The sequence below is a fragment of the Pinus tabuliformis genome, chromosome X (assembly GCF_031772625.1).
Source record: "Pinus tabuliformis cultivar Carrire ecotype Pingquan chromosome X, CPIR1, whole genome shotgun sequence".
NCBI classification, from domain to species: Eukaryota; Viridiplantae; Streptophyta; class Pinopsida; order Pinales; family Pinaceae; genus Pinus; species Pinus tabuliformis.
This window is the reverse complement of record NC_142308.1, coordinates 32,908,534-32,930,276: the sequence shown is the minus strand read 5'-3', so window position 1 is coordinate 32,930,276 and position 21,743 is coordinate 32,908,534. Positions and strand designations below refer to the sequence as shown.

The 21,743-nt window shown below is 36.4% G+C and overlaps 1 protein-coding gene across 1 annotated transcript in view; it reads right to left on the bottom strand.

Moving 5' to 3' along the window:
- Window positions 1-21,743, bottom strand: part of CAC2 (acetyl Co-enzyme a carboxylase biotin carboxylase subunit) — a 201,931-nt gene that overhangs the window by 94,787 nt on the left and 85,401 nt on the right. The window contains 2 exon segments of the mRNA XM_089449789.1: window positions 1,014-1,073; window positions 1,378-1,467. Coding sequence (XP_089305915.1) covers window positions 1,014-1,073; window positions 1,378-1,467 — 150 coding nt within the window.

The following is a 21,743-nucleotide window of genomic DNA, read 5'->3' as shown; positions in this document are numbered from 1 at the left end:
TTCAAATATGTAATTTGAGTCTAAGATACCTCTAGATGCCAAGACGGCCCTGCCCTGGAAGAGACATCTAAATCAAACCCCTCTGGACAGTATAAATAGACGAAGTGTTGAGCTCATTTGAAAGCATGCAATTCGTATGATATGTTCTGAAATATAACACAGAAGGATAGCGAAGAAAGGACGGCCGAAGGCTGAATTGACAAATCTAAGGTTGGGTTTTTCTTAAGCTCGGATTTGTGGAAACTCTGCCATGACACGTCTCTTGTTGAATGATTGTTCCTGATGCTATGCATGTTGCAGGTCTTTTGCTGTTGATGGATTTGCTATGTGAAAGGAGGGCTTGACTTGGCATCTTGAGGGTTGGAGTCTTCTATGGTCATGGGTCTTGGATATCTCACTTTGATCTGATTCTATAAGAAGAGAATTTTTCTAGGTTTTCCCCCTTGTGGGGTTTTCGCCCTGGCTTGGAGCCTATATCTTGTGTTCTTTGTTTCTTGTGATCTTCATGTTTTGTACGTTTGGTAATTGTTTGATGAAGAGAACATAATAAACATTAATAAGAATCCAACAACATTCACAAGCAATTATCAAAGAAGAGAAATCTATCCTAATGTACAATCAACCTGATTTCTCAACACATTTCCCTTGACAAAGCTTAAAAGACACAAGATATACATGTATAGATAGATGGATAGACTCTCATCCTCCATCTAACCATGCAATAATTATTTCTCAACACATTTCCCTTGACAAAGCCTAAAAGACACAAGATATACATGTATAGATAGATGGATAGACTCGCATCCTCCATCTAACCATGCAATAATTGTACTTTCCCTTGGGCTTACCACAGAAACAATAATCCAAAAGATGTTTTGCACATTAAAACAAAATAAGAAACCTAAAATACTACCTAATCATATATCATCCTTTTTGTATTGACATGAGGGTATTGTAATAGCATTAAATGGCAGGAAAACATAGAGCAGATTCACATATAAATAGAGTACTACCTGGATACTGCAGTCACGCTCTCCAAAATGGATACAATTACCATGTTTGTCAGCAAGAATCTGCCAACCAAAAGTTCAGCTTAAAAATACCAGCAAACATTTTATATTCAAATGCAAGTTCAAATAATCATTTTCAAAAATATAATTTACGCTAGACTTGTGGAAATCAGGAAATAAAGACATTTCTATGTTTTCCTAATCTCAGTAAATTCATTCTAATTGAAAATGGATGAATTTACCATTTCCTTCCAAACTTAAAATTGTGGATAGATATTTGACTTCCACAATTAAAATAAAACATGTGACAAAAGTTATAAACTAAGGGAGAATGCATGCATTACAGTTAAAGAAAAGTATGCATTACCTGGAACTCAATATGTCTAGGGTTTTTTATGTACTTCTCCAAATAGACGCCGTCATTCCCAAAGGCTGCACCTGCCTCACTCTTGGCTTGCTGGAATTACAAAACAAAGTGCAGCAATTTTGGTTACTTATCAGAAATGGCTGTCTTCTTCACAGTTGAAAGAGGGTATTCAAATTTATTATAATGACAAATTGGTATAATTACTAGTCTCATAGATCTAATTAGTGATTGTGTTGTCGTGGAAAACATTAGATCAGTTATTATTTTGGCCAAAACACAGCTAATTTTGGATCAATGTTTTATGTAGTTGTAACTATAACCATTAATGTTAAGAAGTTTTAATGCAGCAGAACTACATATGGTGCTTGAATACAATTTTTGTGCATGATTTGCTAATCACAATTCATTCCCTTGAGGATTGGATATTAAAAACAGTTGAAAAAAATTTGATCTCCATTTGCTAAGATCTCCACGGACAGTATAAACCACAAGCTCTCCAGCAGTTGGAATAATGGGATTCACATAACATGAGATTTGAAGATATCTTCATACCAGATATATTAGCCATCTCCTGTGGCTGATATCTGAACTAGAACTTAACATCCAATTCAATGTAATCTCTCCCAATATAAAAATATGTATGCTTTCATATCTTGTGTGGTCTGACAATTCTCATAAAATAGTTCTATGTGCACCATTATCACCTTTGACTACAGGCTCAGATTGGCATTGCCAAGCACCAGGCAAGTCAACTTGTTCCGTCTGTTCTTTGATGAAATTTTAACTGTATTTATATCATGTATGTATGTGTCTATATATGTACTCACAAACATAATTACATATTACACATAAGAATCATAGCACCAATACAGATATATTGCTATTCCCTCAGGTAAATTTTAATGGCAATGATAGATGAACAAAATAAACCACAAACCATAGTGGTTTAATATAGTACACCATAATCTATGGAAAAGAAAGGGAAAGTCAGAAAGAGATTAAGATGTTAAAATGACAGCCAAATGCACAAAACTCACTTGTTAAATAATGTTTTCTTTCATCTAAACTTGCTCTCTGTGTGTTACAACTACAGACTCAAATCCCATCCTAGTCATCTTTAAAATTCCATCATCCTATTTAGTGTTGAATATATGACATTCTGTTAAAGCTAGGGTCATTCCATTTTCAGCCATGCTTTGAAGTCGAAGAATCCTAATAGCAAAAGAGTTGTTCTGAACCTAGTCCAGGCACTATCATTAGTATCCATAAATAGGTATGGCTGTAGAATGAAATGTTGCCCTTTCTGGTGATCTGTGATATAAATATTTAGTATTGACCAAAGTGGAAAAAGTCGACCTCGCAAATAAATTGGCAAGGGTCCGGAAATTGAAAAAGTAGTTGAAGTCGGGAGGTTTTTTAAAATAATAGCAAAAACTCAGCAATATTTTAAAATTACAAAAATATTTTTTTTTTTTTAGCATCTAAAGTATCCACAACATTAGATAAATGCATTCCCACATAAATATGAAAAGAAAGCTAATATATAAGATGTATAAGAAGTCTAGTGCTACATCACATATCAATAGTGAATCAAGCCCTGAAACCTGAGTCCTCAGTCAGTCTCAAGAGTCAAAATATCTAGTGTTCCATGGGGACGCGCTTCCTCGCTCCCCCATGCTCTCGAGACAAGGAAACTCCTCAGGAAACGTTTCCCATGTCCCCTTTTTTGTGGAAACTCCTGGGGTGTGTTTTTTTCTGGTGATGAAATACGTCTCTCTTGTGGGTGGGATGGGGGGACACAAGAGGGACACAGGGGGGGATGCAAGGAGGATGTCGAGGGGAACGGGGGGATGCAAGAGGGACACAAGGGGACACCTAGACGTCCCCCTAAATTTTTTCGCTAATAACAATTAATAACTTAACAAATTTAAATATGCCTTCATGCAACAAATGGATGCAAAGGACCAGTCATTGGAGCATCTACAAACTCTTTGATGCTTATTAGTTATTTGATCATGATGTTCATTTATTTTAGATGCTTTACATTGTTCTAAGTTTGAACTTTTGACTCTAGATACTGATGACTGAGTTCTGAGTTCTTGACTCTTTCAATATTTATTATTTAGCATTTTTTGAGAAATTTACTAGTATTTCACTGCTTTCTATGTTTACTTTTAGTTTAGTATTCTATGGCTATTTTAGACTTTAACATAATGTCATTGTCGTATGATGAATTTACTTTTCAATGTGCATTGCGTAATTTCAATTATCACATTATGAATTTGATTTAGATGTACCTTACATAATATCAATTCCCATTTCCAAATGATGAATTTAGATGGAACATTGCATAATGTCAAACAATGGATTCAATTTAGAAATTTACTTTTACATTTACATTGATGATTGCATAAATGTCAAATGATAATTTTGATTCATAATAGTTTAGACTCTAATACGAAATGATGATCATATTTAGATATACATGTCATAAATATTACAATTTACTATTTACTAATTTAGTTATTGACATATTGTTGGGATTATATTTTTATCTTTATATATTAAAATTTTAACAATTTTATAATGTGTATGACTTTGACGCCCCCTCATTTCCCTGAAATTTCCCTAAATTTTGGGGTTGCTTATATACATCCCCCTTGTGCGTATCCCCTCTCCCGCATTTCCCCGTCCTAGAAACTCAGTGGAACATTGAAAATATCAACAAAAAATATAATAAAGAGTCATCTACATGTCATAAACCAATTAGTCACTGAGTTCCTTTGCCACTTTTAGGGGAATAGAGAATGGTTTTTCCTTTTCCTCTAGAGGAAGAAGGCCCTGCCCCTAGGGCTACAAATGGACTCTATCGTCCTCTAGAAGCAAAAATAGGAGGTCGACTTTACAATGTAACAATGACTCTTTGACTCATGTAAACCCTAGGAGACCTAACAACAAATATTTTGAGCAGGAAGCCCATGCTTTTACAAAAATAAATTTTCTTTTGTTCTTTAAATCATTTTCTTTCTCCATTTGATAGATACATGAGAATTACATCATGACAAGAGTCAAGTGACAATTATGAAGACTAAAACTAGCTACATTCTTTAACAAAAAGGAGTGGAAAAATCGGCCTTTTCCTAACTTATACACGGCCCTCAACACCTCACTCATGAATTTTTGAATAAACTCCCAATTTTATCTCGAGTTTTACGCTTAAATCCCGTTTTTTTCATTTTGGAAAAAATTGTGAAAAACTCTGTTGATAAAATCGGTGAGTTGAAAAAATCACGAGCTCTCGATATTATCGCGAATTTATCGGGACTTTTTCCATAACAGGTATAGCCCAATTGTAAATGATATTGTTGTAAATGGTACAAATCTATCCCTGTTATTACTATTACAGAATTCCTGAGTGCACCATGTTGGTTGATTGCCTTTGGAGCAACTAGGTAACATTAACACTCCCTCTCTGTGAGGAAAGTGTTCTCCGCCAAAACAAGTTACTTTCTCTTCATCTCTATTCTCCAAAATCTTCAAAGTATACTTCTCTTGTTCAAGGAAAATTTCGTCTACAACTGCATGCTCAGATTCGAAGACTTATGTCACAACAGCATTTCAAACTACATACCAGACATCAAACTACTCAATTATGGCATCCAGCCTACCTGCTCTTCAATGGCTTCCTTACTATGTAAATACTAAAATAGGCCATCCCTATGGTGCGCCCAGATTCGAAGTAGAAACCCTAACCCTAAACCTACCTAGAATAGTGCACCCAGGCATGCATTAATGGATGTACTATGAGTCCTACATACTTGAACATAAAGTGGAAGAAAACAAAAAAAAGCATGCAATGCCATCTCTCCTACACATATGCACCCTGCCTAAAACTAAACTCCAAACGCAAATTCTTAAATTAGAACTGCACTTAGCAAGTGCTTCTAAATCTGAATGAGCATGAGTTGTCCTAAATGAGTGACAACACAACAATCCTACGAATCAAAGAAAAACAAAAACTAGAATATCGTTATGGTTGGGGCATGCATGTTGTAGGTGTGCATGCACCCTCTACCTCTACATACTTATTGTGCCACCTCCATCCACTACTCTCTCTAGTGTGTACAGAGATAGAGGCAAGGACAGATCTATCCCTGCTATTATTGCCATAGAACGATACAAGTCCACAGTAAGCCATGCCAGATAATTACCTTTGGATCAACAAGATAAACCTAACACTCCCTCTTTGTGAGGAAAGTATTCTCCAGCATAACAAGTTACTACCTCTTCATCTCTATATCCCAAAATCTTCAAGGTGTACTTCCCTTTATCAAGGAAAAATCATCTACAACTCGATGGTCAGAATCAATTGTTGATTCCACAGAAAATTGGAACTATATCTAAACAAACTCCTTTATCATGGCATCCTGCCATACCTGCTTTTAACAACTTCCTTATAGTTGAAAGATTTTGTCATACGAATACATGGTGTTACCTGCTCATATGCACATGGTAAGCAATGAAGACCCCATTTCCTAATGGACGAGGCACTTGACGAATTTTCAAATGTTTAGAAATCTAACAAGTCACCTATGCTTCTTTTACCTCTCTCATCTTTCTATACTTTCTTCTCTCAAATTCTATACTCCTGCAGGGGAATTGTATAAATGAACGCTAGCATGATGAACTTATGTAACAGACTTAGGCCATTTGGGACTTGGTTAGTAAGTGAGTCCACTCTAGGTGTTTTTTTCACTGGACTAATTATTTTCACTCTTTAGCGATAAATAACTAGTCAAGTTTTTTCACCCAATATACCTCCAAAGTTAGAATGTGGCTTAATAATTGGGCCTTGGGTGTGTCCTAATGTCTAGGGTCAATGTATATTACCATGCTAGGTCATATCTCGAGTCTTACAGAATTTGACTAGGTCTTTCTAGGATTTTTATTTTTTTTAAGTTCCCTCAAAATGGGATTTTTAATTAATTTTCTACGTAATGATGTAAATAAGTGGCCTTTGAAAATGTTTGTGGTATATAAGAGATTGAAATTCATCCTCAGGATGCCAACATTCTCCTAGTACCCACTTTGGGGCTCTAAGAATAATTAATTCCCCATGAAAACCCACATTTTCCAAAGTGTGGATGAAAAGTTAAGAAAAATTACAAGAATTAATGTGGGGACACATGAAAAATCATATTTCCAAGTTAAAAGATCAACTCAAGTGGTGTGGCATCAAAGTGGACTTGAGGGGCCGATTTGGAATGCTAAGTGGGCCCACAAATTTGGGAAAATATTGGCCACATAAGAGGAAGCTTAGAGAGCTTGGGAAAATTATACTGTAATTTTGCCTCACTTTTTATTAATAAAAAAACTTTAGAGTTTCATGATCTGATGATTTTGTGTGGTTTGCTTGGTGTTCCATGAGGTAACCTTGTTGGTTTTCATTTCATTGCTTCAAGTTTGTAGCTTAGGCCTTGATAGGGACATTGTTGTCCAAAGGAGAAGATAGCAATTGCTTGCTATCTTCTTGCTAGTTTGCATCCTAGAATTTAATATTACATGTATTTCTTGGTTGAATAACATGTTTATTTCTTTCATTATGCAAGCTACACCTATGTTACTAATTCTTTTGGCAAGATCTCAAGTGTTTTACAGGTTCCTCTTGTTTGAAGTTGGGGAAATCCTAGGTTGGATCAACCATCTTCAAGCACATTTGTGAAGCATTATTCCCACTGAGATCAATTCACTTCTAAAGGATTCTAAAGGAACTCTTAATAGACTACCAAAGTGCTTTCGAAGAACCCAAAATCTCTCTTTTCTTTCTCATAAAATTCTATCATTCTTGGCTCCTTTTTTCATGATCTTTATTGAATATCTAGCAGACTAAAGGCTTGAATTTTTGGTTGTCCTAATAGTCACATATCAGCCAAAAAGAGCTGATTCAACTTAGCTTTTCTTGGTTGTCTTAGAGCAGAAAATTTTCATATAATTTATTTAAGTTATTAAGAAATTTTGATCAAAATTTGGTAGTAATATTGCAAATATCCAGACTTTACTTGGGTATCTATCACTTTGTATTGTTTGTTGGTTTATTTTGCAGACCATAAAATCCAAGAGGAGAAGCTTTGATGGGTTAAAGAGGAGAAGCTTTGATGGGTTAAACCAAGCCTTGAAGATCAAAGCCATGAAGACTCACTCTCATATCCTTTAACTGCAAACCTTAAACTTCTTGATATTTTCCTTAAATTTTCATTAAAAATCAAGCACATAGGCTTAAATTTGGATTGTTGTTCTAACAACAATTTGTTTTGCCAAGAAGGAACAAGTTTACTTGATCATTCATTAGCAAAGCGCCATAAAAATCTGATCTTTTAGATTTATAACTTTTTCCTTTTAAAAGATAGTGATTTTTAGTCTTAGATCATCTTTCGAGTGCTTTCCTAACTAATTTGTTTGCTGGGTTTTTTTGGGTAGACTTTTGACAGCTCAAAGGGAGTGCTTGTGGAAGAACAAAACTCTCAAAAAAGGCTCACCTTTGGACAGCTGATTGAAAGCTTCCTTTTGCACTTTTAAAACCCCTTTAAAGGGCTTCTTCCACCCAAAGATCATTTCAAGAAAACCTTTTGAAATTTGTAGAAAAATGCTCTTTTTTGGGACTGCCAAAAGAGCCTCTTGTAATCCATTGTAACTTTGTAAAGAGACTTTTCTCCCATTATTGGGATTTGCCCAAGGAGGCCAGTTGTAATTTTTTTTCTTAGATTGCTTCTAACTTGCTATAAGTCTTTGGCAAATAGTGTTTTATCCCCTTGAGGGGTCCTATTGTAAACTCTCTCCAAAGCATCTCTACAAATCCTTTTCTTGAAAGGATCCATTGTAAATTATCTCTCTATCCCTCATTCCTATAAGGGGGGTCTAATAAAGAATTCATTTTGCTTGGGAGTTAGGGGATTTTTTCCCTAGGCATCCCCCCACCTCCCCATTTGGGGAAGTTCTTTTTGTGGTGCTTCAATAATTTTCATTGTTGGTTGAACTAAATAGTGTAACATAATCATCGTTAGAGTAGTTGGATTAAATTTTTACCTCATACAATCTACTCTCACTTGCAATTTACTTGTCTTGCAATTGCTACCTAGTTTAGTCATTTACATTACACTTCATGCAATTGTGTACATTTGATTATAATCAAATTTACCTGCAAATTTGTTAGTCGAAGTAGTGATTTAAAGACCATTCATCCCCTATTGACTCCTTAATCTGAGATCGGGGACCCAGCAAGGATAAGGTTTGGGGAAGAAGTTCAATTGAAACTTTTTCAATTTGCACTAACCAATTTGTAATCTAACTTACGTTTAGAATAAATCAAGATTACATTCAAATTGCAACATTGGCACTTGGAGTTTCATTTCATTTGTTTCCTAAGTTCATAAAGCTTATCTATCTCTTTGAAGCAATTTTCAAATATTTCAAGTGCATGCCTTTTGTTTTACAAAGAATCTTGCTCCAACTTTCTCTAAGTACTCACTTTTCTAAATATTTTACGTTGAACATTATTGTACTTGCCTATATTTATTGCAACATTTATTTTCCAAGCATTACTTTCAAGATATCTTTTTACTTGGAATATTTACTTTTGCAACTACCTTAATATTTGGCACTAGTCTACCTTGATCCACCTTGTCTATTATTGCAATATTTTAACTTGTGAATGGTTATTGCTATTATGATGTTTTGAATTCATTTGTTGCAATTTATATATTGATTTAATTTGGATGTATCTTTGATCTTTTAATTTTAACTCCTAAAACTTGAATTATCTAGCTTTAGATTAGTTGAGCCAATTATTATCACAAGGTCCACCCCCCTTGGCTTCGCTAGGAGTTAGCCTAGACGAAGGAGTTGAGATTTGAGTGACAGTAACTCAACTTGAGACTTGCCCCCAAGGCCACACCAAGTGGAGTTAAAGATTTTCTCTAAGATACTCCTGGGTGTGGATTCAGGCGGCAACACATGGCATCATGTAATGTGATTCAGAAACTTCTTAGGAGGATTGCTCACTTGAAATGTAGCTTTAGGAGCTCCTACATGTTTATCTTTACTCATCTAAAAGGCTTTATTTGTGGATTATAGTGAGACTTTGGAGGCCTACAAGCAGTGTTCCACAGGGATGCAGTCCCCCCAAGTGGAGTGCACGCACCCCATGCTTCCCACGCACCTCGAACCGGGGGGGGGTACTTGGGGAAATGTTTCCCCACATCCCCCTTTTGGGGAGACGCAAGGGTAAACGTTTCCCTAATGTGGGGTACATGTTTCCCCGAAAGGAGTGCTTTCGGGCACGCTCACTCAAAAGGGGATGCCCAAAAGCACCCCTTTTGATTTTGATTTATATCAATTTACTGTTCTACTCTTTAGACTACAATATCCACTATAATCTATTTTGCATAGTACTAATTAGATTCTAGAATGATCAATGATGAATTTTAATTTTAAATCAATTTACATTCTAGAATGATGAATAATGAATTTACTTTTTAAATCAATATAGATTCTAGAATGATGAATATGGATTAATGTATTTCATTATTGAATCTCGTGGTGTATGGATTAATGATGAGTATGAATGATGTACCTACCATTATGGATGATGAATATGGATCAATGTATTTAATTATTTAATTATGGATGCTTTCATTATTGAATATGAATTTGAATTTCACACACACATATATATATTACCCCGATGTCTCCATGTCCCCCTTAAATTTCCATAAAATTCGAATGTACTCCCACATGTCCCCCCTTGAGGTCTCCCTGCACTCACATCCCCCCATCCCAGAGTCTTGGTGGAACATTGCCTAGAGGGTCTATATTCCAAAGCAAAGGAAGACAATAACAAGCAGTATGTAAAACTTGAGGAAGACTTTGCATCCAGGAAGTTGCATGATCCCATTCCAGTGACATATGATGAGGAGCAAGAAGCTTCAAAGGTTGAGACAGAGTCACCAAAGACACCAACAATTCTAATTTACGACGATAGCCTTCAAGTGAGCAGGAGAAATTAACCCATTCTAATTTTTTCAAAGGCCTTGAATGGTCCACATAAACATTGAGGGATGCTCAGGAGTGTTGGGGTTCCTAGGAGCACATTTAGGGAGAGCAAGCCTCCTAAAAGTTTCCTACTTACATGGCATTGATAAGCAGCATCATTGATTCTGCCTTCCAATGTTCAAGAGTCAACAAAACAGCAAGTATGGTGAGATGCCATGGTGGAGTACACCCCCTTCATGAAGAATGACATTTGGGACATAATGCCAAGATCGAAGGGGAAGTTAGTAGTAACTTCCAAGTGGCTCTACAAGATCTAACATGTTACAGATGGTGGCATTAAGAAGTTCAAGGCAAGGTTTGCAGCAAGAGGGTTCTCCCACAAAGAGGGAGTGGACTATCTGGAGACATTTTCTCCGGTCACCAGGTACACTTCCATTATGGTGATTATATCCTTAACTCATTTATGGGAAGAGAATACATCAAATGGATGTGAAGACAGCCTTCCTTAATGGGATCATTGAGGAAGAATTCTACATAAAAGCTTGGAGCAGCGTCAAGGGCTTTGAGGTAAATGAAAAGTAGTGCCATGTTTACAAGCTTAAAAAAGCGCCTTGCATCGTCTCAAGCAGGGACCAAGAGCATGGTATTCTAGGATTGATGGATATTTGCTGAGTATATGTTGCACCAAAAGTGAAGCAGATGCTAACTTATATTATATATTTGTTGGGACTGATCTACTTATTTTGGTACCATATGTAGATGACTTGTTTCTTACAAGTGCAAAGAAGCTCATTATAGGGTGCAAAGCAAATATTGTAGTTGAGATCAAGATGAAGGACATTAGCATGATGCATTACTTCTTGGATTTAGAGATTTGGCAGAAACCAAGGGAAATATTCCTTGGCCAAGGTAAGTATGCAGTTGAGATCCTGAAGCAATTTAGAACGAAGGACTACAAACCGGCCACCCTTACGATCACCAATCTAAAGAAGGTGACATCTTCAAATTCAGAGTTGATGGATCCCATATTGCACAAGCAGTTGACACTAATAGGTTTCTTAATGTATTTGGTCAACATCAGACTAAACATATGTTTTGCAATGAACACCTTCAGTCAATTCATCATCAAGCCAAGGCAAGAGCATTGGGTAGCAGCAAAACATGTGGCTCAAATATTTTGTAATATCCCTGTAATGACCCATCAAATTGCAATGAACATGGGAATATTAGCATGCATATGAGGCACGCATATGATAGCTACATATGCATGCATCACATGTATCACACTAGTACATATATTAGCTGACATTGGAAAATGACTAAGTACAAGGTAATGAATTAATTGTTGAAGTACTAAGTAAATACCTAATTCACCAGAAGGTAATGAATATGTAGAGTGGGGTACTTATTAAGTATACCAACACTATAAATGACACTAATCAAAGTAATTTCAAATAATATACATATCAATAAATACAAAGGATTGTATAAAATAAAAATGAATTAAAATATATATTATTTTCTTTCATATATTAACCAAAATAATTATATATTTTACTTTACTAAAAAAGTATAAATATAAGTATATCAAAAGGATAAAGGACATAGATATTTGAATAAATATAATCCCCTAAATAAAATCTATGGAATAAAAATAGTTGGCAAAGCATATTATTTAAAGGTGAAATAACCAAACTCAATCAAATCTAACTTAGTTATATAATATGACCACCTCTAACCAGAAGGAAAGAAGGGTCGACAAGGTAGGAGAGTGACAATGAAAAGAATCGAGAGACTGTGGAAGGAAGGAGACTGATAGCAAGGAAGTTGGGAGACGGTGGGTTAGAGCATATAAGGTAGTCAAAATGCCATAACAAGGAGGAAAAATTTTGGGCAAAGTATTACAGAGACAGGAGAGAAATTTCCAACATAGCCACAAAGAGAGATTGAGCCTGATTGTTCTTGGAATTTTGTGCACGGGGGCCAGAATATTTTTCTTCTGGATCTGGGGACCGTACAGGTAGACCCCAGATAGGCTGGGAGGTAAAGGGTGGTTTGGTAACTATCGCAGTGGGAACAACCACAGTCCAAAACACCTTCAACTGATTCCAAGTATTCTTCTGCAATTTAAATTTTTAAATTTCAGTTACTGTCTGGTTAAAATTGCACAGTTAGGACATTACATTGTCCGATTAAAATTACACAGTTAGGGCTTTAAATTGTCTGGTTAAAATTGCATAGTCAGGGTATTAAAATCCCTTTTGGATATTTTTGTTAAATCTATGAATTTTTTCTTCGAAAAATACGCCGTGAATTTGTATTCAAAATTAGCATGAAAATTCATCAATTTATGCCAGAGAAATTGGTAGAGTAAACCCGAAATAAATAATGTCACTACCACAACAAATTGGAAATAAAATTACAGCAATCACAATACAAGCCAAATGCAACAAATCTTGGCTTTATTATATCAATGTAAATATTGAAATTACATGCCCATACAAATAGTTGATGTATAGTTGAGATAGAACCCTCCAAACTGCTACAAACTAGATCCGGACTCAAAATAATCTACTGCAACACTAGATCTGACCTCCTAAATTGCAATTGCAACTAATATTATAGCTCAAATAGAGAATTTGGACGATCCTCGATCCAATACACAAATCTGATTTCCAACTATGTTGTTGAAGCTCCATGAGATTTCTAGATGAAATCTCCTCAACAGTGGGTTGGGTTTTTGGCCAACTCACAATAGGTAACCTAAGGGTTTTCGTCCTAAGGCTTACTGATGTTGAGAACCACGTTCCCAAAACCTCTCCAACAAGAAAATATCACCAAACCAAGATGTCCCAAATGATTTGCTTCCCCTCCTTTTATAGATCTAATGGATCCCTCTCCATCCTTCTAAAAGCATTTATTTTATTATTTTATTTCCATTCAAGAATATTCTCCCCTTTACTTTATTTAAATGACTTTTATTTTATTTTATTTAAGTCACTTTCCCCTTTTAGCCTTTTTAAGCATTTTCTCCCTTTTTTATTTAATTAGTGACTAATTAAAGTCACTTTTAATATAGCAAAATGGTAAGTCCACCTCTACGATCTTTCTAGCCATTGAAAGTCACTTTTCACTATCCCACCCTGTATATCTCTTCATTCTGGTTCCAACGAGCTATTACATTAAGGTATTTCATCATATACTCCTCACAAAATGACACCTTAAGCATAATTGATTAAGATATGATCAATGATAACCTCGTTTTACGAGAATTGTCGGTATGTAGCAGAAGTTGGAACCAAGAATAAGCAATGTAGAATTGACCTCGATGATGAATTATGCCAAGCGAACTCCATCAGACCCCATAAGACTCCTCCAAAACCCTCCAGGCCCTCTCATGACATAACCTTGCTCTTGTAAACTCGCTGCCACAAACCCTAGAAATCCATTTTGACTGCATCATAAGGGAAACTGAAAATGAGGACATTACAAATCCTCTCGCCCCAAGATTGCTTGCCCTCAAGTAATCTGTATCTATCAATTGTAAAGGCATTTGTACATTGATGCCAAGATCCCACACAAACTATTGTACCACATCATGTCTCCATGTCATCCAATCATTAGCAGACCCCTCGATACTTGGATCCCAAACTAACCTCTGACTAAACTTGCCATCAATAGATTTGCCTGGATCCCAATGCCAACTTGGCCATCTATCGATGCTCATTCTCCATGGCTCCAACTGTGTTATGCCCCTAGCTAAGAATATTATTCCAAGAATCACCCCATCAATAGAATACCAACTCATAATCTCTTGCCAATCCATCGTGTGGGAAGGATTGAATGCATGAACTCTTGCACATGGAGCAAGGCTACTATGTTGATGTTGCTCCATGCTCAACTTATGTTAATCTGCTTGGTCAACCAACAAGATCCACCTATAAAAATTTGCCTCTCTCTCTCCAATGTACAGAGGTGGGTTGATAGTGTCGCAAGCCCTATTGATGTACTCGTGCAGTGGGTTGCTTTGAAATTGCCAAGTATACTCCTCTTGTTGCCTTTCTAGGAACCTCAATCGTCCCTCAACGCTAGACAAGTTAGTTGCAGACTCGACACACAACACTCTAAGCTCCTCAATTTTATTGCTTTGCTACAAGATGGTGCCTCGTACTCTCTTGATCTTTTTCTTCAATGCCATAAGATCGGACCTTAAATGCTCAATATTCTCCTGCCGACTACAGTTTAAAAGTACTACAACCCTATTGGTTTCCTCTGTATCTATTTGCACTTCATCAATGGGTGGAGCCAAAGATGGATACTCAACCACCTCCACCACATATCTAGCTTGAGCCTCCTCATCTAACTCACGCTCCTCTATGTGCTCCTCATGTTGGATCACTAGTAGCTCTGTTGAGAAATCAAGGGCATTATACAGATTAGGTTCTTTAGGAAGATTTCTCTTAGACTTTGACATTTTCTTGTGATTGCTCTTTTCTTCTTATTAGTTATTTCAATTTATTATGTTCCTTTCATTAAGACAAATACCAAACAAAGAAGATCACAATAAGGGACACAATATGTAGGCACTCAACCTGGGCAAAACCACTATCTAGGGGAAAACCCAATCCAACTCTTCCATTAGCAAATCAAGATGAGACAATCCAAGACCCTTTAGACCTAGACAAAGACCTCCTCCAATCACTAAGTCAGCCCTTCCTTCTAGTAGATGACCCCTGCCAAAGTCTCCAAGTGTCAGCGTCCCAATTGAAGCTATAATCCAGAACTTCAACCCCCAGCTACAGATTTTCGGACTTGCAGTGACCCCAGCAACAACCCAAAAACTTCGCACGTGTGAGAGATAGATTGCCCAAGAACTAGTTTTAGGTCTTCCCAAATTCTTTCTTCCTTCTCAAGCTACTTCGCTCTTCTTTTTTACTTCTTCTTACTGTAGATCGAACTTGATGAATGAGTGCTCCAAACAGGTCAAGTTGCCTCTCTATATGTCTATGTTTCAAAACTAGGCTGGTTTGACTCGAAATCGACATGGTTGGCCGAGCCATACCCCTGCCCGAACCAACTAGGTCAATTATCCAATTCGGCGGTCGGTCCGTTACCAAACCGACCGAGTTGGTCACCGATTCAACTGGTTCAGTAACGGACCAACCGAGCCCTACTTAAACCGGTCGGTCTTGGTGACAGGAAAAAAATGCGAGTTGGGCGGACTTGAAATCACATTTTTTTCTATTTAAACTATTTCCTAGCCCCTCTACCCCTCTCCCATGCCTATAAAGGTGACCCAGCCCCCTCATATTTCCTCATAGTTATCTCATTGCAATTGTGTGAGCATTTGTGAGGAGTTTGTGAGTGGTTGGAGTTGGTTTTTGAAGCAACAATAAGGAGGTTCTTGGGCAATTTTTGGAGCAACATTGAGGAGGTTCTTGGGTGATGTTTGGAGCAGCATTTGCCATTGAGGAGTTGGTTTTTAGAGCAGCATTGGTTATGTGTTTTTGTTCTGATCTCTATATATTACATGTATTAGACAGTGCATTAAGTGCCATTTTGATATAATAGATATATTCATGAGCATACTTTGATCGTATGTTGTCTTCTCTCTATTATTCTAATGCTTTGAGTTTGGAAACATGAATGAAAATCTTTAAAACTATGTTTTTCATAAAAAATAAAAATAAATAAATAAATATTTGATGTATTTTTTACAACGACAAAGTCATTGAAATAAACTAGGCCGAGTCGATACCGAGTCACAGTCTGAATAAGAATCAACCCCCGGACTGTTCCAAGTCCGAGTCTAATTTTTAAAACTACACTATATATAGCCTTTCTATTGGGTTGAATTGCCCTAATCCAGACAGACTTAATGAGGGCAGGGCTGACTTGGTGTAGAGGTGACAAATGACCTTTCTGACACAAAAATAATTATTTTTACATGATACAAAACCCCAAGGGGGGTCTAATAAAAATGATAATGACTCTAATGACTCAAGATAAAACCTAGAAGCCTTCAATGGAGACTCTGACCTAGAAAACATTGACCCAAGCATGAAACCCATGCTTTAGTAAGTCATTTTCTTTAATAATAAAATTTCTTTTGACAAATACAATAATGAAGAGCGACACTAGTTACATTCTTCAACACTCCCTCTTAACTAGGGAGTTATTCATAATTACATACATACAGAGGTATATCAGAAGATCTCAAAATGATATACTCTATGAAGAGTCACAGCACACACAGTGCTACAAATTAGATACCTGACCAAGGTATTGTAATCGAGTGGGACTAAGGGGTATTCAAGCTTTAGCCACTTTAGGTACCATCATACTTTTAAGCTCTAACACCAACCCAGGGATATAGGTGTGTATCCAAGGTCGGAGCTCCATGACCAACGCCACCCTCCCTACTTCAAGATCTAGACATCAACACATAGGCCAGTCAGATGCCCTCCCAAGCATCTTGTTGCCACAAGATGCTTCATCTCTCCTTTCCAACTAAATCAGATATATATCCACCACTCTAAGCATGCTTCAAACATTCAATCTTTTTACGAAGAGATCTTGCACAATCACAACCCCAATTAGTAATAAACCTTTAAAGATATATACAAGTAAACACAAATTTTTGGGGTCCTCAATCATTCTGATGTTAGTCATATCATCATCAAGTTATCCATATACAACTTTATCAAAAGTTTTCTTCTTTCACTTCTTCAATAGCACCAAATATAGCCTCAGTAGTTCACATGTATTTTGTTTGCAAATCCATCTGTAGTACTTTCATTCATTCTTTAGTTTCATTCTTTCCTCAAGGTATTTACTATGACTGCCATAATATGCCCTCCCTCTAAACTGGGGAGATATACCCTTTCTTCTATCTAAGCTCCCTCTCAACTTTATGGAGATCAACAACTTCCTTCTTTTATAATATCAAAGTGACTTTATTCTTTCAAGGCTTCAATCTTTATCAAGGTCATCTTGATCATCATCATCCTTATAACGTCCTTCATCATGCTCATCATTCTTATCATTTTTAATTATGAACATCTTCAACACCCTAAAGATTATATACCTACCAAAATTTAATAGCAAGTACAACCAAATACAAATATATAGAAGCATGAAGTTAACTATATCAAAATCATGTCATTACAATGGAAACATCAAAACATTCAAGCTTTAGACATCAAATACCTAAACCTATTTAGGTTCATAATCAATGAGGGTCACATCTTTTATATTCTAGACTTCAACAACTTGTTAGGGTTTTGTCATAAACCCTAGAATCCATTTTCGAAACATAAAGCCTTAGATATCAGCAACTCAATCAACATATCAATTTAATCATAACAATGTGCTTTTAGAATTACATGTCATACTCTACTAGGGTTTGTCGCAAACCCAAAACTAAATCATATCAACAATATACTTCTGGGGTTTCATTATCATGCCCTATAATATCACTTACAAGGGTTTTGTTACAAACCCTAGATTTCTAAAACATGAATATCAACAATTTAGCATACCAACATTTCATCTCTAGGGTCAATTTCTTTCTATATTGTAAACCCTAGATGCAAACATCGAATAACAATTTTGACCATGCTAGGGTTTCAATCATACGAAAGAATATACACCTATGGTTTCATTCCTATGATCTTATTACAAGGGTTTTGTTCATAAACCCTAATTCACCAAACCCTAAAGATCTAGTGTTTCATTATATAACCTAGACGTTAATAGTTAACCCAAAAGGACTAGGGTTTTTACCACACCATTATCAAAACCCTAAACTTCAAAAGAATAGGATTTCATTATAAGTTCTGGACTTTATCAATAACCCTAAAGTAAACTAAGGTTTCATTATTAACATTGACATACCCTTAGCATTAACAGGATAAGGTTTTACAGTGAACCCTAAGGGTTAGGGTTTCACAAGAATGATCAAATGACAAGAGACCATATAACGAGGGTAGATCCAATCTAATGATTAATCACCCTAAAAAGATTTTTTATGATTCAAAGCCCTAGACATAAAGATGTTAGTAATGTAAAGCAAATTTCAAAAGAAAAATGATCATACCATTTGTATGAAGAAAGCCTTGCAACAAATCTTGTAGTTTATGACATTCCTTGAGTTGTTCTTTAACAAACCTTATAGGGATTCCTTGAAGTGCTCCCTCTAAGTTTAGCCATGATCTTCATACCTGCAATACTTATTGACAAATACTACCAAACAAAATATGTGATACCAAAAACATGATGTTAATTTGTCAATCTAGGGTTTCTAAGCAACAATGGAGGAGGGAATCTTAGGGTCTTATAATACAAATCTTAACATACGAAATTGTTATATCCCTTCATACTCTAAAGTACACACAAACCCTAGAAATCAAGAAATAGGGTTTTTAGGATTTCTTTCATATGACTAGGGTTTATCCATGTGCCATCTAGATATAAATATCAATATCAATATCAACAACTAAAAACAAACCCTAGAACCATGTAATTAATTAACCTTAACAAATGAATATACTATACATACCTCACAATTACATACCATCCTTCGTGATCAGACTTCCCATGATATCAAAGTCATGAGTTACTTGCACAGATATTGCCTCTAGCTTTGAACAAAGATGTATGCTTCTTTCAGATGAGTTGAACAATACTGCTTCTTTACTGCTAGATGCTTTTAAATTCAAATTGTATGATTAACACAAGGCTTTTACTTCAAGCATTTCAACGTGACTGTAGCCTTCCAATTGGCTCGGACTTGCTTGACTGATTCAAACTTGTAGGATGACTCATTAAACAATAAATTGATTACCCTCAAATGTGCTCAGAACTTGAGAAGATGACGGTGGCTCTCAAATGTCTAGGTTTTGGTGAACTCGAATCTATGTTCCTCATTGGGATTTGGATTCTAAAACAATTCAGACCAAACAAAGATATACACAGAAGCTTATAGAACTAAAATTTCTGAAGTATTGGATCTTTGAAATTTTACAGAGGTTTGAAATTTTTTTTGGAGGTGATTTCAAAGTATAACAAGTGAGCCCAGAACTATGATCTATTAGTAAAGAAGCACGGTCTTGAATGATCTACAAGATTGGCTCTTCGGTCCTCTGGAACAGGGCTTATATGCCCCTCAACCAAACTCGTTGTGCTTGCCGCATAACCACTATAACTACGGCTTGTAATTAAGCCCATAATTGTAAACTTCTTCTTTTAGGAGTTCGATCTTAGATTATTGATTTTCTTTGCTTGACTAGAAGCCCTTTGTGACCTTCTTCCTACCCTTATGCAAGTAAACCAAACTCTGATACCATGTTGAGAAATCAAGGGCATTATACCGATTAGGTTCTTTAGGAAGGTTTCTCTTAAACTTTGACATTTTCTTGTGATTGCTCTTTTCTTCTTATTAGTTCTTCTTTCAATTTATTATGTTCCTTTCATCAAGACAAATGCCAAACAAAGAAGATCAAGATGAGACAATCCAAGACCCTTTAGACCTAGACAAAGACCTCCTCCAATCACCAAGTCAACCCTTCCTTCTTGTAGATGACCCCTGCCAAAGTCTCCAAGTTTCAACTTCCCAACTGCAGCTACAACCTAGAATTTCGGCCCCTAACTACAGATTTTCGACCCTGTAGTAGATTCAGAATTTTGACCCCAGCAACAGCGCAAAAACTTTGCACGTGTGAGAGATAAATAGCCCAAGAACTCGTATTAGGTCTTCCCAACTTCTTTCTTCCTTCTCCAGCTACTTTGCTCTTCATTTATGCTTCTTCTTCTTGTAGATCAAAATTGATGAGTGAGTGTTCCAAATAGGTCGAGTTGCCTCTCTATATATAGCCTTTATGTTGGGTCGAAATGCCCTAATCCAGGCCGACTTCATGAGGACAGGGCCGACTTGGTGTGGAGGTGACAAATGACCTTTTTGACTCAAAAATAATTATTTTTACATGATACTAAAGCCCAAGAAGGGTCTAATACGAATGATATGACTCTAATGACTCAAGATAAAACCTAGAAGCCTTCAATGGAGGCTTTGACCTAAAGAACATTGACCCATGCATGAAACCCATGCTTTAATAAGTAATTTTCATTAATTAATATAACTATTTTGACAAATACAATTATGAAGACCGACACTAGTTACATTCTTCAACAAGCTCATCTCGCAAATCTCCTTGAATGTTTTCTCCTTGGTCTTCTTCACAGATGGGGTCAATCTGTTGCTCATCATTCTCAACTATCAAACATGGATGCATGAGTAAGCTGTTATCAACACTTTCACATGATTGTTCATGGTCTTGGAAGGTATCCTCATGAAAATTAATGGACTCAATTATAGAAGAAGAATCCTCATCAAAATGATCAGAAGGAATCCCTTCTATCATATCCCCCAAGCATGAGCGTTTGGCCTCAGAATGTTCCTTGCAAATGAAGCAAAGACCTCTCCTCCTTAACTCATTCTTGCTACATGTTCAGTTCTTTGCATCTCTGCCATCTCTAACTCACATCCTCCTTAGTTCTTCCTTGGTCAACTTTTTTCTGAGTAGTTCTATGTTCTGCTCAACCAACCTTTCGGCTAGTTCATAAGCAGCAAGTGATACAACATGTTCCTTCCTTCAAATGGCCAACAATCTAGACTGTAGCATCCTGCAAATGGCATCATGGTTACCCATAACTCCAGCCATGATCTCTAAGATCTTGAGCCTCTTCTCAATGGTAGGACCCAAGGTGTCATGTAGTTCCTGAAGATTTTCTTCTATCAGTTGGAAAACTTCCCCCATAATGTCATCATTGTAAGGAAGCATAGGTGAAGTTATTCTGATAATCTCAATGAGACAAGGGGCGACTACAAGTCTAACCCCTTTACAAGGGTGCTCCAGGAATATTTGTTGGATCAAGGCAAGCATTGTTGGTTTGAGTGCCTAATTTAGAACCCTCAAATCTAATTGGCTCACCTTAGAAAGGTGTGAATCCAATTTCTCTAGATTAAGGAGAGTTTTTGCGGTCATCTTCATGTTCTTCAAATCTTACCCAAGTGCAAAGATCCAATTCCCTACCTCCAATTATTTCTGCAAATCCCTTATTTGCTCCAGTTGTAGGATAGCATGTACCCCTTTTGAAAAAGGTTTGCTATTTGGTTTTGTACTTTGGCCCAACAAAGCATTACGGGCCAAAACACCAATTGTTGTTAAGTTATGAAGGGTATTTGCTAAGGCCTTTTCCCAATCATCCATAGTGACAAAGCTCTACATATGACAAATCCATCAAGTTGACAATGGGCT